The sequence below is a fragment of the Erythrolamprus reginae genome, chromosome 1 (assembly GCF_031021105.1).
Source record: "Erythrolamprus reginae isolate rEryReg1 chromosome 1, rEryReg1.hap1, whole genome shotgun sequence".
NCBI classification, from domain to species: Eukaryota; Metazoa; Chordata; class Lepidosauria; order Squamata; family Dipsadidae; genus Erythrolamprus; species Erythrolamprus reginae.
The window spans coordinates 233,404,095-233,421,245 of record NC_091950.1 but is presented as its reverse complement, the minus strand read 5'-3'; the positions used below and the strand labels follow the sequence as shown (position 1 = coordinate 233,421,245).

The 17,151-nt window shown below is 36.7% G+C and overlaps 1 protein-coding gene across 11 annotated transcripts in view; it reads left to right on the top strand.

Annotated features, from left to right (window-relative positions):
* Window positions 1–17,151, top strand: part of WDPCP (WD repeat containing planar cell polarity effector) — a 204,289-nt gene that overhangs the window by 24,265 nt on the left and 162,873 nt on the right. For 5 of the 11 annotated variants that reach the window (XM_070732546.1, XM_070732537.1, XM_070732536.1 and 2 more), the window contains 2 exons: window positions 4,523–4,574; window positions 10,836–10,887. The exons of 2 other annotated variants lie outside the window; for them this stretch is intronic. In XM_070732546.1, coding sequence (XP_070588647.1) covers window positions 4,523–4,574; window positions 10,836–10,887 — 104 coding nt within the window. The remainder of the gene's footprint in view (window positions 1–4,522; window positions 4,575–10,835; window positions 10,888–17,151) is intronic. 4 more of the 11 variants (XM_070732544.1, XM_070732542.1, XM_070732538.1 and 1 more) reach the window with 1 other exon arrangement.

Sequence of the window (17,151 nt, the reverse complement as noted above, 5' to 3'; positions counted from 1 at the left end):
GACCAATGAGAGTTCATATGTGAAAGAGAATGGGATTGAATGGCAGCAGAAGGAAGCAATCTTACGTTAAAATCTATCTTTCTATCTCAGTAGAGTGTATGCACACTGACATTAGCTCCCCAGGATTTCATAAGATGATGTTTTCCATTCCTACCTGCAGACATTTGAGATTAAATATGAGCGTTGCTTACACCAAAATTGCTGGTTCTTTGACTAAGCAATGGCTTAGTCGTGTGAAAGTTGTGTGTATATTTGGGCTAGATTTTTTCCCAATTATCTAACATTTGTTAGTTAGACTCAAGGTTTAATATGATTTTAATGGTTGCAGAAAAAACAAATTAACATCGTTTTTCCAGCTTGCAAATGGGGTAATTGGTAGTATTGCTGTTTCTCCTGCTAAAAAGGTTAGTGATTTAATCAGCAATTTTTATTTAATTTAATTCATATTGAATATACCAGCAATGTGATATACAGTATGTATATGTTTACATATTTATTATTTTTAATTGAGTTAAAGAACTTATAAAACTGATAAGTCATCATTTGTGACTCTGGCAGATCAATTTTTGCACATTGTTTATGATCCGAAAGCTTTGATAGTTGCTTCAGTAAGTACTCTGCTTTGCAGGTATTAGAGAGTATTTCTGCAATGAGGCTTCATCTGGCTTCTTAGATTCCAATGTAACCTTTCTGTTCCTCTTACTATCCAGACAAATTATATTTTCAAACAACACTAAAAGAAAAAGCAGATTTTACATTTTTTTGTTAACAGAATAAAATAAAGTAAATGTAAAGCACTATTGAAGAGTTTGCTATAGATCAGCAGTAGGATAGTTATAATATCAAATACCTTTTGAATATCTGCAGCTGGGTATATACAATGAATAAAGTAGTTCTATAAATAAAATGTATTTTTAAATAAACCATGTCTAATGTATCCAGGGTATTTTAACCCTGTTAGTGCCTACTATTTCCCTATTTGCGCCTCAAATATTTTTAATATATTGTTTCAGTTTACTGGTAAACACTCTATAACATTAGTGAGTAAAACACTTACAAAGTGGTTTTTTTAATGATGTATCCCGTCATCAGAAAAAAAGTTAACTGATCTTGAAAATGCCTAAACAAAACATAGTTTGTTATGTAAGATTTCAACAGAAGCACCAAGGTCTCATTAAACAGACAGATTTTGTCTAGAGTCTGTGATTTAATCCTTATACTTTATTCATATTATTGCAAATAATATCATATATATCATTGTGGTAAAAAGGAGATATACAAGGTTTACAGGAGGCATGTGTAAGTGCATTAACATGTCACTGTATTCTCCTATTCTTGTTCTCATTTTTGTTTGACAAATTCCAGTAAATAAAAAATAAAATAAATTTTATATCTGCAATAAAACATGACTATTTTTAAAATGCAGTAATATGAATATAAGTGTAGAAAATATGCCTATTCATGTAATTCTAGAAAATAGAAGTCTTTAGTGAAGTTTGTTTTGAATTGAATCTTACATAAAATTTAATTTAATATAGACAGACAGAACTTTATTTCAGTCATTGACCAAAGAAATTCAAATAATGAAATGAACACAAAATTATCCTCTAACAAGAACTATTGGGAACCATTTGTGGGCAAAGCTTACAAATAATAGAGCAAAATTTTACTACTTTTAGAAAAATAAATTTATCTTTATTATTTAACAGTTAGTGCAAATAGAAAATATCAAGAGAGCCCTTTTATGTAAAGAAAAGAGTTTTAATCAGCTCATGATGAATGTCCCTATAGAACCTACTGTACAGAAGAACAAGGGCTGTGGTTTCTATAACCTCCATATCACAGGGATAGTATGAGGATTCATATGGTGTTTCATTATATTTCCATTCTAGGACAATTGTAGGAAGAACGTTAAATCAAGCTAAGGATAAAGCTTTTCTACATTTATGGAATGTAGAATTTAATATACCTTTTGCTACATTATTTTCTAATACAGAGACAACTGATAATCATAGCAGTGTAAGATTGTGCCAAACATAGGAAGAAAAGATTAGCATACCAAATTATTTCTGGCTTGTTTATTTGGAAAAGGTATTAATTGGATAATGAATATTCTAAATGTTTATACATTTATTTTTTAAAAGTTGTATTCCTTGGTAAAATAGGTCTTTATTTCAATGTGGAAGAAAGCCATTTCTTTGCCATGACCACTATAAATCAGATATGTAATGACAGGAATGAAACTAATTAATTCAAAACAGATTCAACTGCATCAAATGTGCTAATAAATACTTGGATAGTAAGATTAAGAGTAACCTTAGTTTTCCAATCTGTACAAAAACTGGTTATTTCAATTTGTATGGTCATGTCTTGCTAGGTGTGCTAATCTGATCACTATAGAATAAGAATGGTAAACTCAACAACCTCCACACACTATTTTTCTGACTACAAGATTGTGCAGCTAAATTTGAGCATTATATAGGGACTTCTCATGGTGTGATATGTTCTGCCACATAAATCTCAAAATAAGAATTGGGAAACTTAATACAATTTCCTACCTTATAAGCGTGCCAAATTCATAATGAATTTTCACATAAGGTTTTTGGAGCACCCCTATTGGAAGCCAACAGTCTCTTCATGTTGACTGTAATGCATGAGGTGGTTCTGTAATAGTTAACTTGCCATTTAAAAATAATGAAAAGGAATGCTTATAATGATAGACTGGAGTGAAATGTAGAGTGTCAGGGAATGAATGGAAATTGCATTTGCAGAACACTGTCATTGCTTATGCCAGTGGCAAGGGCGGCCTGAACATTTTGAAAGAAAAAAATATTTTCATTTCAGTTTTGTAAAGTATTTCAGTTTGCATTATATTTCCCCCCCAATAATATCTGTCTAGGAAAATGCCTTGATGCTAGTAGCATCACCCAAATCCATTATGACTTATTAGATAGCATGTCTTAGAACTGAGTATTTATATAGAAAAAGAATGACTAAAAATGTTCAGTTTTAAATAAGGCTTTTAACTTCCCCAAAATGTACCAGATAATTAATGAAAACAATGTATATGTTGAAAACAGAAAAATAATTAGTGATTCCATCTTTACATTTACATTTAAATGAGTACCTATTTATTTTTCATAATTATTTGAATGTAATTATTAAAGTCATTACAAATCATTCCCCAAAGGCCTTTTCTGCTTCTTATTTATAGAAGAACATGCTGGATTACCGTATTTCTTGTAAGTGCAACATAATGCATTAAATCATGAACCATTTCAGTGAGGATATTTGACGTAAATAGACCTAAACTTTGTATTTACAACTTTACTATGGCAATATTCTGAACCCAAAATAACATGATATAACATAATATCTACTGTCTGAAAGAAATATAACTTGTAGCTAGTTGTTGAGAATTAATTATAATATTTAAAAGTTTTCTTTTGAACTGAGGAGATTTCACATTTCTATAGTTGACCGTATACTTTGATATGTTTGTTTTCACTTTTTAAAAATAATTTTTATTGAATTTAAAACAAATCAACATACAAAAATATAAATACAAAATACAGAGTATGCATATATATAAGACCAAAATATAAAAAGGGGGGGGGGGAGAGAAAAAAGCATTAGGTATCACTATTGTAAGTCTATTATGTTCTTAACTTCGATTTTCTTTCTATCTTTTACCATCTTTCATCACCCATTGTGTCCTATATTTTCATAGTTTTTGTAGGGATTATATCTGTTTTCCAAAATTGTGCATAGAGAATTCTAGCGGCTGTTATAATGTATAATATGAGATATTAGAGGTATTTATTTTTGTTCTAAATATTCCTAACAGAAAAGTTTCTGGTTTAAGTTCTACTGTCTGGTTACTTCCTCAATCCATTTTTGTATTGTATTCCAATATTTATTTATTTTTGAGCAAGTCCACCACATATGATAATAAGTACCAATTTCCTGTTTACATTTCCAGCATATAGGCGATGCATTGAGAAATGTTTTTGCCAATCTTGCCGGAGGTAAATGCCATCTGTAAAACATTTTATAGATATCCTCTTTGTATGTTAAGGCCATTGTCATTTTGTAATTTTGATTCCATAATTCCACAGACCAAATAAACATCAAAATTAATTTATCTAAGTCAGTGTAGAATTTTTAAATTCATTTTTATTGTGGCTATTTGAAAGAGATATAAAATCTTAGGCAATATGTTCATTTTGATTGTGGCAATTTTGTCCATAAAAGAGTTGTAATTTGGACCATGTTTCTAATGCTTTTTGAATTTCCCGTATTAGTTTCACATAATTGTCTTCCTTTATTGTTAAGCAGTTGGCTATCAACCAAATTCCCAAGTATTTTACTTTGTTTGTTATTTGAATTCCTAGTAGTTCTTCCAATTTTTTGTTTTGTTTTTGTGTACAAAAATAATTTTTAGTTATTATTTTGGTTTTATCCTTATTAATTTTTAAGCCAGCCACTGAGCCAAATTATTCAATTTATTTTATTAATTCAGGTCCAGAGTTTTGGGGATCTTCCATGATAAAAACCATATCATCTTCAAAAGCGTGAGTTTTTAAAGATTTGTAATCTTTAATTTCTGAATTTCTTATAATTTGATTCAATAAAGTTTCTAGTGCAAAAATAAACAATAGAAGGGTATAGGGGGCATCCTTGTCTTACACCCCTCATCACCTCTATTTTTCCTGAAATGTCGCCATTTATGAGAATTCTTGCTTTGTTGAGTACTGTATATTGTGTCTATTGCTTTAATAAATTTATTGCCAAATTCCATATATTCTAATTGTATTGTAAAATATTTCTAATCTAGATTATAAAAGGCTTTCTGTGTGTCAATAAATATTAGAGCCAATTGTTGATTTGAGTGAATTTTGTAATATTCTAATGTATTCATGATTATTTTTGTGTTATTTCAAATTTGCCTTTTAGGAAGAAAGCTGTTTTGGTCCAAATGTATCAATTGACAGTATTATTTTTAATCTTTCTGTCAATATTATGAACATTTTGTAATCTGAATTTAGTAATGAAATCGGTCTGTAAATTTGAATTTAAGTTTTTATTTTCTTTGGGGATAAGAGTTATAAACGCTTCTTCCCATGATTTTGGAAATCTAGTCTGATTCAGTGCTTCGTTATACAGTTCTACTATTTTCTCTTCTAATGTATCTTGAAGTTTTTTATAAATCTCCTCCAGAAGCCGATCTGGCCCTGGTGTTTTATTATTCTTTTGTTTTTTAATAGCTCCTCTTAATTCTTCCAATGTAGTTTATTAAATTAATATTGCTTGTTTTCCCTTCAGCAAGACTGGCATGTTTTTGCTTCCCAAATATTCTTTGACATCTTCTTTCGTTTCAGTTTTTCCATATAGTGTTCTGCCAGTGTGTCCCAACCGCCCGTAATTACAGGGTAATTAGTCCAGAAAGACACACACCACACGATAGAAGGAAAACCAAAAGTCTTTATCAACAGAAAAGCAAAAAACCCTCCCTTTTTAAATGTCAAAGGGATTTTCTGGTACACACAAGGCACAGGTTAAATGCAATCCAATTTCTCACCCAGTAACTGGGAAATTGAGTCCAATTCCAAAGTCCAGAAAGTCCAGTCTTGAACAGGGAAACAGCAAAACCACGATCTTGACGAACTATGAATCAGATTAACTTCCACAAGGCTAAATCAGCATGCTGCTCTTTTTATCTGTAGCACTAATTACATCAACCCCACCCAACCACAGATGGCCTCACTTATCTCCTGTAATAATCCTTCAGTTGTTCTCTCCTATGCATCACTCTCCACATGCGTGAGTCTGTCATAGGTTCTTGTTCAGAATCCAGGGATGATAAGGAAGATTGATCTCCTCCTGGGCTGTCTGCCAAACTCCCCTCTTCCCTGTCAATCACACTTCCTTGGTCAGAGGAGACTTCGTCAGCAGATTCTATCGGGAGCAAAACAGGCCTGTGGCATGTGGATGTTTCCCCCCACATCCACCTCCACATTCCTTGGGGCAGGAGCTGGGCCAAAGCTAACCACAACATATAGAGTTGCAAAATAGTTTTGAATAATTGTCTTGTCATGGTGAAGTTCTCCTTTCTCATCTCTAAATTGTTGGTTTTTCCTGTTTACCTTTTCTTAATTTATGGGCCAAACATCTCCCAGGCTTATTAGCATGTTCAAAGTAGTTTTGTCTTAATTTTTTAATATTTTGATTTATTATTTATTATTTATTTCCAAATTAATTTTGTGTTTAATTAAGTCTCTTGCCTCTTTATAATTCATATTTCTCTGATCTTTTTGTAATAATATTTCTTGTTTCTTAAGTTTGGTGGTCAAATTCTCCAATTTACTTTTTCCCCTTATTTTTTTAGCTATATATGCTATTGTTAACTCTCTTAGATATGCTTTCATCATATCACAAGTATTTTGGGTTGAAGTTTGCTCATTAGTATTCTATTTCTTTTAAAACAACCGTATTAAGTGACCATCTTGTTTTCCTCTTTCTTTTATAGTCATTTTATAGCTACTGGGTTATGGTTGGCCCACTGGTTGGATAAGATATCAATTGATTGATAATAAATAATTCATAAATAATTCTATATTCATCCACGCCATGTCGATGCATGACCTTGACTTATGAGGATAAGAGTCTATCCTCTGTATCATCTCTTTCATTTGTTGTTCATTTCTATTCAGTACCGTTTGAATTGTGCTCACTCTATCATAAATTTTTGATCTATTATTTTAAAACCCTTGTCATTTCATTCATTACCTTATCCAAAGTTTTTGTTAGTGTCTCTTGCATTTTTAGTATAGTCTTTTTGCAAAAAGTCTTTAGATGTTTGTATCCCTTACCTATTTATATTTACCCCTGTCTTTTCACTGCTTGCAATATTTTCCATTGCTTTTTGATTTGACGCTGCTGCCTGTATCTGTTTTTAACCCCCTTTAGAAACATAGAAGATTGATGGCAGAAAAAGTTCTCATGGTTCATCTAGTCTGCCCTTATATTATTTCCTGTATTTTATTTTAGGATGGATATATGTTTATCCCAGGCATGCTTAAATTCAGTTACATTCAGTTCAGTTACTTCAGTTAATGGCGTAGTCATAGTTATCCTCTGGGTATTGAATTCTAGCAGCAGTAATTAGAACTATAATTACTAACAATAAAAATAAATAATGTTAATTGCAGTTTCCTTCAAATTATTGAGTAGTAATATTTGTCACTATTATTTAATCAGTCTTTAGTACAGATATAGTATATCAAAGTATTAATGGTAAATATAAATATAATATTATATATTGACTAAGTATAAATATGAGTATAAATGTCTATGAAAATGTAAATATAGCTTTAGATACAGTTGTAAATGCAAAATAATCAGATGGTAAGTTTTTCAAGAGACCAATATAAGTTCTAGATATTATTGTTACGGTATTTTAAGATTTAGTACAATATAGTAGAATAGATTGGTTTTTAAAAAATTATTTTTATTGATTTTAAAACACACACACAACATACAACAAGTGCTCAGTGTTTTGTGCCCACCACCAGATAACAGTCCTACCCCTCTACCAGAATGGGGGGTTATTATATATACTGTATATACCATTTAAACTCAAGAACAATATATCTATTTACATATTATAAAGTGATTCCAATTTATTCCTTGTAGCTTGGTCTCGAATTCTACTGACCATATATCCTCTTACCTTGTCCCATCAGTTTCCGCAAATCAGTTTCATTGCCCGAGTTCATCCTCTTGTCCATAATCTCGAATTGAATATGATCCACCATGTACCAGTACCAATTTTGTATTGTCCATTTTGTTGCATCCTTCCAACCCAAGACTATTACCACCTGAGCACTTTCTATCACTGCTTCTTTTATTTCTCTAAATTCTCCCATTTCATTCCTTTTAACTAATATTGACATTTCGTTTGTAATTGTCCATCATATATTTAACATCCTATTAATATCCTCTTGCACTTTTTCTGCACTTACTGGGCATTCCCAAAACATATGCATAAACACACCCTTATCTCGACACCCATGCCAACAGGTATTTTTACCATTCTGCTGGAAGTATGCAAGTTGAACGGGTGTGTGATACCACTTATGTAATATTTTCCTTCTCATTTCCCTAACCCTTATATTCTTAATTTTCCTAGAGTAGAGTAGATAGGAGTATTATGGAATTGAGAAGAAAGCAAAGCTAGAAAATATAGAGGAAGAGGCTTAGGCTTTAGTCCAAACTTTTAGTCACTGCTTTACAAGTCCAATTCTAAGTCCATGTCCACGTTTTTCTTTTCACTGGACCATTACCACCTCTTTTCAAATCTCCTAAGTATCTCAAACGACAAGGTTCTCAAGATGGTATCCTTTTTTGCACAGTGATTAGTCCCCCCCTCAGACTCTGTCTGTTATTACTTTCTTTAGATGTCCTGACTTTCACCTCCTCCTCTCCATTTTTCCTGCAAAATCCCCTTTCTTATTCTCTTCCTTCATCCCTCACTGTCTATTTCAGTCCTATTCTTACATCTCCACACTTATTTTAACCTTCTTTTTGGCATTCCTGTCACAAAATCGATGCTTGTCTGTTTGATCCAAATTTCTTTAAATTCATCATCCTTTTTCAATCCACTTTTCATTGGTAAAGAGGTTTCACAATGTCTGTTTTTAAGTTTGAGTTAGTGATATGTTTCACTGCTCCATGTTCTTCTTCCTCCTCGTTTGGCTGACAGCCACATCTTCAGATCGGCCGTTAACAGGCCAATCTCTTTCCTGCTTGTTCTAAGGGAGCTCCTTGTTTGGTTCAGAGATTGCCCTTCTTTTCCAAATACTCTAGAACTGCCCCTCTCTACTAGTGCCCTTTCCCAGGACAGACCTTGCCAAAAACGGTTGCAATAGCAAGAAAACCGGGCATGCCAGACGGAGCTTCGTTGGCTTGCTCGCACCAGCGTGACATCAACACCGGAAGTCCCCTGGATATGTTTATTCATCTGCTTTCAAATATTGTGCACACACTTTAAAAAAATTTGGTAAATTAAAAAAATAAAATTTCAACCCTACCTTGTTAAAGCTCTAGTAATTTTTATTGTTTTTTCTTTGAATTATTTATTTTAGCTTTATGAAATTATTTTTTTGGGGAAAAAAACCTAGCTTCCCAAACAGTTTAAACAAAATGACTTCATTAATATTGTAATTGAAATTTATCTGAAGTTCATTCAAATACAGCTGTGCTTATTATAACTCTTGTTTCATATCTGAACTGAAAGGTGCCTTTCAAAATCATGTTAGAACAATAATTAATATTTATTTTTAAATAGTAGAATATGAAATAAAGTTTTAGTGTTCAACAAAGGAGCAAATCAGGGTTTTTTTCAAATTTATGTAATATCTGTTTGGTATACAGTGATCCCTCGATTTTCGCGGTCTCGATCTTCGCGAAACGGCTACACCACGATTTTTCAAAAAATATTAATTAAAAAATACTCCACGGTTTTTTTGCTATACCACGGTTTTTCCCACCCGATGATGTCACTCTCTTCCTTCCTTTCTCATCTTTCTTTCTCTCTTTCTCTATCTTGCTTCTTCCTCTCTCACACTCTCTTCCTCCCTCTCTCATCTCTTTCTTTCCTTCTCTCTCTTTTGCTATCTCTCCCCCTCTTGCTCTCGGGCGGTGGGTGGGCGAGCGGCGGGCGGGCAGCAGCGAGGAGCCGAAGATTGGAGTTTCCCCTTTGCGTGGGCGGCGGGGAAGACGCAGGGAAGGTTTCTTTGGCCGCCCAGCAGCTGATCTGCTCGGCAGCGCGGCAGCAGCGAGGAGCTGAAGATCGGGGTTTCCCCTTTGCGTGGGCGGCGGGGAAGACCCAGGGAAGGTTTCTTCGGCCGCCCAGCAGCTGATCTGCTCGGCAGCGCTGCTGCAGGAGGACCCATGTCCGAAAGCCGGTGAGAGGGGTGGATCGGGCGGGCGAGCGGCGGGCGGGCGGTAGCGGCGAGGGCGCCGGACGCGCTGGGGGGGCGGGGGCAGCCGACATTCAAAGCAATCTTTGTCGGCTTCCGCACTTTCATCGCTCCCTGGCTCCACCATCTGCGCATGCGCGGCCATGGAAAAAAGGGCGCGCATGCGCAGATGGTGTTTTTACTTCCACACCACTATATCGCGAAAAATCAATTATCGCGAGAGGTCTTGGAACGTAACCCTCACGATACTCGAGGGATCACTGTATTACCCATTAGACTGAAAAATTGGAAGCTTTTGCACATACCATATTTACTTTCAGTGTCTTTGTTTCAAAGGTATTCTTAGAATTTTGACAGGTTTCATAATTTGCTTTCAAATATTATTAAATCTTATACAAGATGTATGTCCACACACAGTAACATCAGAATAATGAGAGATTATGGTTTATTATTCAAGTGACTTATAATGATTATCTACAATTTTAAAACCAGAGTCGTGGATACTAATATTTTAACATAGACATAAGAACTGTAATTTGTTCTGTCTATGAAACTGAAAGCCTAGTTGTATCAAAAACATTTAGTTCACGGCTTTGCTCCAAAGAAGAAATTTAGTCCACAATATAATTTTGGAGTTATTACACATGTAAATGTCTTAAAACTGAATGCACTATTGTTATAACATGTCCACTTGTATTTTCAAAAGATAGGTCTTATATCCAGGCTTCTTAAAAATGTGAAAAATTAATTCAGTGAAGCATGAAACCGCTTCTTAGTAAATGGAAATAAGTTTACAGTGTGTGATTTTCATGCCACTATTCTTAGGTAATCAGATAATGTTTTTCTCCTCAGTGGTTATTATGCAACTCATAGTCGGTTTTCTCGTGACAATAAAATTTTCAGTGTAAGTTTCCAATCATATTATATATTGGCTTATTTATTCCTCTGTTTGTGATACATAATATATTTCTAAAATGATATATTTAGAAACATTTAGCATTTTAAAATACTAATATGCTGTTAACATCTTTTCCTTTATCTACACTGAGAGTATATGCACCAAAGATAAATTACTTGTGTGTCCAATCACACTTGCCAATAATTTATTTATTTATTTTATTTATTTATTATTTAGATTTGTATGCCGCCCCTCGCCGTAGACTCGGGGCAGCTCACAACAAAATAAAACAATTCATGACAAATCTAAATTATAATTTACAATATTTTTAAAAAACCCATTTACTAAGCAAACATACATACAAACATACCATGCATAAATTGTATATACCCGGGGGAGATGTCTCAGTTCCCCCACGCCTGACGACAAAGGTAGGTTTTAAGGAGCTTATGAAAGGCATGGAGAGTAGGGGCAGTTCTAATCTCTGGGGGGAGCTGGTTCCAGAGAGTCAGGGCCGCCACAGAGAAGGCTCTTCCCCTGGGGCCCGCCAACCGACATTGTTGAGTTGACGGGACCCAGAGAAGGCCCACTCTGTGGGACCTAATCGGTCGCTGGGATTCGTGCGGCAGAAGGCGGTCTCGGAGATATTCTGGATTATTCATAGATGTGGAGAGGGGAGAATCTGCAGCTTTCTATCTATCCTCCATACTAACAGTCTATCCTCCATACTATCCTACCCAGGCTTCATGCTCTGGGGAATCCAGAGCATAATACTATAGCCTTTCAAGACTGAAGGATGCCAATGAAATGTTTAGTTTAGCTGTATTGACCATATTAAGAGAGTGCAAAGGTTATTTTCTCCTCAAATCATTTATATATTCAGGAAGAAAATATCATAGTCTATGTAGAATAGGATAGATGGGGAACTTATCAAATTTGCAGATGACACCAAACTGGCAGGAATAGCCAACACTCCACAAGATAGGTGCAAAATACAGAAGGATCTTGACAAAACTTGAACAATGAGCGCTATGTAACAAAATGAAATTAAATGGTGAAAAAGTAAGGTTCTACATTTAGGCAAAAAAAAAACCCACTCCAAAATGCACAGGTATAGTATATATGATACATTGCTCAACAATAGTAACTGTGAGAGGGATCTTGGAGTTCTAGTGGACAACCATTTAAATATGAGCCAGCAGTGTGCAGCAGCTGCCAAAAAAGCCAACACAGTTCTAGGCTGCATTAACAGAGGGAGAGAATCAAGATCATATGAAGTGTTAATACCACTTTATAAGGCCTTGGTAAGGCCTCACATGGAATACTGCATTCAGTTTTGGTCGCCACAATCTAAAAAGGATATTGAGACTCTAGAAAAAGTGCAGAGAAGAGCAACAAAGATGATTAGGGGACTGGAGGCTAAAACATATGAAGAACAGTTGCAGGAACTGGGCATAGCTAGTTAAAAGAAAAGAAGGACCAGGGGAGAAATGATAGCAGTCTTCCGGTATCTCAGGTGTTGCCACAAAGAAGAAGGGGTCAACCTATTCTCCAAAGCACCTGAGCAATGGGTGGAAACTAGAAGCAAGACATGGAGTCCTCAGAGAGGACATACAAATTCAATAAACAAACAAGGAAAGAAGTAACTTAAAACTAAGGAGAAATTTCCTGACAGTCAGAACGGTTGATCAGTGGAAGTTGTGAATGTCGCAACACTGGAAGTTTTTAAGCAGATGTTGGATAACCATTTGTTTGAAGCAGTGTAGGGTTTCCTGCCTAACCAGGGGGTTGGACTAGAAGACCTCCAAGGTCCCTTCCAACTCTGTTGTTATTGTTGTTGTTATGTCAATACAACACAGCAAACAAGATCACTATGCTGGGTTTCGTATTTTATCACCAGTTGGGCACTTCCCAAGCACCTAGGATTGCGTGATGTAGCAGCGAATTATGTGTGCTGATCCCAGTAAAGCGGCCTTTGGCAATTGATAGATGGAGATTTTGTCAATTCCGATGGCTTTCAAATGTCCGCTGAGATCCTTTGGCACTGCGCCCAGTGTGCCAAGTATCACTGGGACCATTTTCACTGGATTATGCCAGAGTCATTGCAGTTCGATTTTTAGATCTTCGTATTTCACTAATTTCTCTAGCTGCTTCTCCTCAACTCTGTTATCTCCCGGGATTGCGATGTTGATGATCCATACTTTCTTTTTCTCCAGGATGTCTGGTGTGTTATGTTTCAAAATTCGATAAGTCGGAAGTCCCACAGTAGTTTTGCTTGCTCATTTTTGACCACTTTTTCGGGCTTATGATCCCACCAGTTCTTTGCCACTGGTAGATGGTAGCTCTGGCACACGTTCCAGTGGGTTATCTGTGCCACAGCATCATGTCTATGCTTGTAGTCAGTCTGTGCAATCTTTTTGCAGCAGCTGAGTATGTGATCAATTGTTTCATCTGTTTCTTTACAGAGTTTGCACTTTAATAATAATAATAATAATAATAATAATAATAATAATATTAATTTTATGGGCCAAGTGTGATTGGACACACAAATAATTTGTCTTGGTGCATATGCTCTCAGTGTACATACATTTGTCAAGAATCATAAGGTACAGCACTTTATGATAGTCCAGATACAAATAAGCAATCAATTCATATTAGGAATCAGTCAATATAAATCGTAAGGATATAAGTAACAAAGTTACAGTCATACAGTTGTTTGTGGGAGGAGATGGCTGATGGGAACGATCAGAAGATTAATAGTAGTGCAGACTTAGTAAATAGTTTGACAGTGTTGAGAGAATTATTTGTTTAGCAGAGTGATGGCATTCGGGGGAAAACTATTTTTGTGTCTTGTGTTGTATAGTTCCAATGTTGGGTTTTAGAATGTTTTTAATATTAGATTTGTTGTAATATTAGATTTTGTTATGAGCCGCCCCGAGTCTACAGAGAGGGGCGGCATACAAATCTAATAAATTATTTATTATTGTTGTTGTTGTTGTTGTTGTTCTGGTTTGCAGTGCTCTATAGTGTTGTTTTGAGAGTAAGAATTGAAGCAGTTTGTGTCCAGGATGTGAGGTGTCTGTAAATATTTTCATAGCCCTCTTTTTGATTCATGCAGTATACAGGTCTTCAGTGGAAGGCAGTTGGTAGCAATTGTTTTTTCTGCAGTTCTAATTATCCTCTGAAGTCTGTGTCAATCTTGTTGGGTTGCAGAACCCAGAGGTTCAGATGACAGATTCAATAATTCCTCTGTAGAACTGTATCAGCAGCTCTTTGGGCAGTTTGAGCTTTCTGAGTTGGTACAGAAAGAACATTTTTGTTGTGCTTTATTGATGACAGGTGCACATTTTAGATCTTGTGATATAGTCGAACCTAGAAATTTGAAGGTCTCTACTGTTGATACTGTGTTGTCCAGTATTGTATGGGTTGTTTCTCCTAACGTCTACCACCATTTCTACATTTTGAGTGTATTCAGTTCCAGATTGGTTTTGAGTGTATTCGTTAGTGGTTCAACTTCCCTTCTATATGCAGATTCATCATTGTCTCAAATGCGTCCGATCACTATTGTGTCATCTGTGGACTTCAGTAGTTTAACATATGGATCATTCTCAATGCGGTCATTGGTATATAGAGAGAAGAGAAGTGGAGAGAAAACACACAGCCTTGGGTTGTGCTAATTGTACCGGTATCTGATGTGATTCTGCTTAGCTTCACCTTCTGCTTCATGTTTGTTAGGAAATTTAATATACCATTTAATATCTACCTATAATGGGTTTTTTTTTCATTTTGTATTTATACAAGCATATCTTGTCTAATGTTGTCTTGGATCCAAAATAACTAGTCTGTAGTTGGAACTGTATCAATGAATAACAAATGCAACTGGCCATGTTAATAATATGACCAATGTTGAGAGATGCTGGAAGAGGCAGCAGCATGAAAAAAAAATCCTCCATAATTCCACCAGAGATGGGGAAATCCTGCCACTTTCACTAACTCACCTTCATTTATGCTGCACAAATTACTATTGGAATTTTCAGGAAGCATCAAATTTTCAGGAAGCATCTTTGTGAGCAAAGAGAGGTTAACCACGGGCAAACTGTTCATTGTTCTTAGGTTCAAAGTCTAACCTTCTAAGCATGAGAGAGAAGCTTATAGGGTAGGCAATGTATCTTTTGTTGGTGTTGTAGAAATAAATAACAGTTATAGATGAAAATAATTTCCTGCCTCAACTAAATGGCTTAAAACCAGAAAGAGTAGGCAGCAGTACTACCCAAATATGTAAAATCTGATTGAGTGAGAAAAGTTACTCAACTATAATACCAACTTGATCTAATATTATTTATTGAAGTAACAGTAATCCATAAAATTCATTTTGGCCTCTGTTTCATATACAGTGATCCCCCGATCATTGCGAGGGTTCCGTTCCAGGACCCCTCGCAATGATCGGTTTTGCGCGAAGTAGCGCTGCGGAAGTAAAAACACCATCTGCGCATGCGCAGATGGTGTTTTTACTTCCCAGCAGCGAGGAGCTGAAGATTGGGGTTTCCCCCCCGCCCACGCAAACTCCTCGCTGCTGCCGCGCCCGCCGCTCGCCCGCCCTTCGCCCGGCCACCCACCGTTCGCTCGCTGCTCGCCCGGCCACCCGGGTTCGTTTGGCTTCGGGACATGCCGGCGGTGACGTTTTAAAACAGCCGCGCGGCTTCCCAACTGAGTCCCGAAGTCAAAGGCGAACTTCGGGACTCAGTTGGGAAGCTGCGCGGCTGTTTTAAAACGTCGCCGCCGGCATGTCCCGAAGCCAAACGAACCTGGGTGGCCGGGCGAGCAGCGAGCGAAGGGCGGGTGGCCGGGCGAAGGGCGGGCGAGCGGCGAACGGCGGGCGAGCCGGGCGAACGGCGGGCGAGCCGGGCGAACGGCGGGCGAACGGCGGGTGGCCGGGCGAAGGGCGGGCGAGCCGGGCGAACGGCGGGCGAATGGCGGGTGGCCGGGCGAAGGGCGGGTGGCCGGGCGAAGGGCGGGCGAGCGGCGAACAGCGGGTGGCCGGGCGAACGGCGGGCGAGCGGGTGCTGGGGGGGCTTCGCCCTCCCGCCAGCAAGAGGGGGAAGACCCAGGGAAACCGCCCAGCAGCTGATCTGCCCGGCGCCATCTACGCATGCGTGCCCATAGAATAAAAGGGCGCGCATGCGCAGATGGTGTTTTTACTTCCGGGTTCAAAAATCGCCATATAGCCATTTCGCAATGATCGGGCTCGCAATACCCGGGGGATCACTGTACATTGGTTATGAAACTTTTTGGAGCCCTGCTCTGTAGCTTCTAAAGCTTAAGGCATTTTCATAAGAACCATACTCATATATACCATGCACTGAGGTGTAGCTCCTGCTAAACCTCCTTTACTCTTATTCTTATACTCTCCTTAGTTTTAATTTTAATATTATGAAAACACATTTAATGGAATGTGGGGGAGAGGGGTATCCATTACTCTCCCAAAATATATCATCGTGAGAAATAAATGATATTAATTCCATTGTTTATATATTACTACAAATGATTACTTTATTTACTTATTTTACTTACCGGTATTTTAATAGAATATAACATCACAGCATTAAGATGGCAATATTTACTAAAAAGACTATGATAACAACCCAAGAATTCAAGAAATATTCTACTTTCAAATTCAAAATCTGTATACAAGAAATTAAGATGGCAAAAATCTGATTTGAATGTGGTTTATTTGTTGATGCTGGTGCTAAAACGTATTTTCTATGAAGGCAGAACTCTCTCACTTGTTGATTGTTTTGGAAATGTTCACTAGACTTCCTGTCAAAATGAGAACCAGCTGTCAACGTGGTCATTTATGAAGAGGAAATAAAATATACAGTTTGGAGACAGATTATCTTGCAGAAACTCTAAGTAGTCACTAACATGAGGTGGCATATAATGAAATGTCAGAAGAGGTAAACTGCCTCTATTTGTAAAGATCAACTTTGACTCAACACTTACCTGGAACAAAAGATAACTTAATTTATTTCAAGGAACATAGCATTACTCCCTATAACAGTGTTTCCCAACCTTTTTTGAGCCGCGGCACATTATTCATATTTTCAAAATCCTGGGGAACACTGAACAAGGGGGCGGGGGGGCGCGGGGGGGCTAAAGAAAAGTTTGGACAAAAAAAAATATCTCTTCCTCCATTTCACTCTATTTCTCCCTCCCTCTTTCTCTCTCTTCCTTCCTTCCCTTCTTTCTCTCTCCATCCCTCTTTCTTTCTTC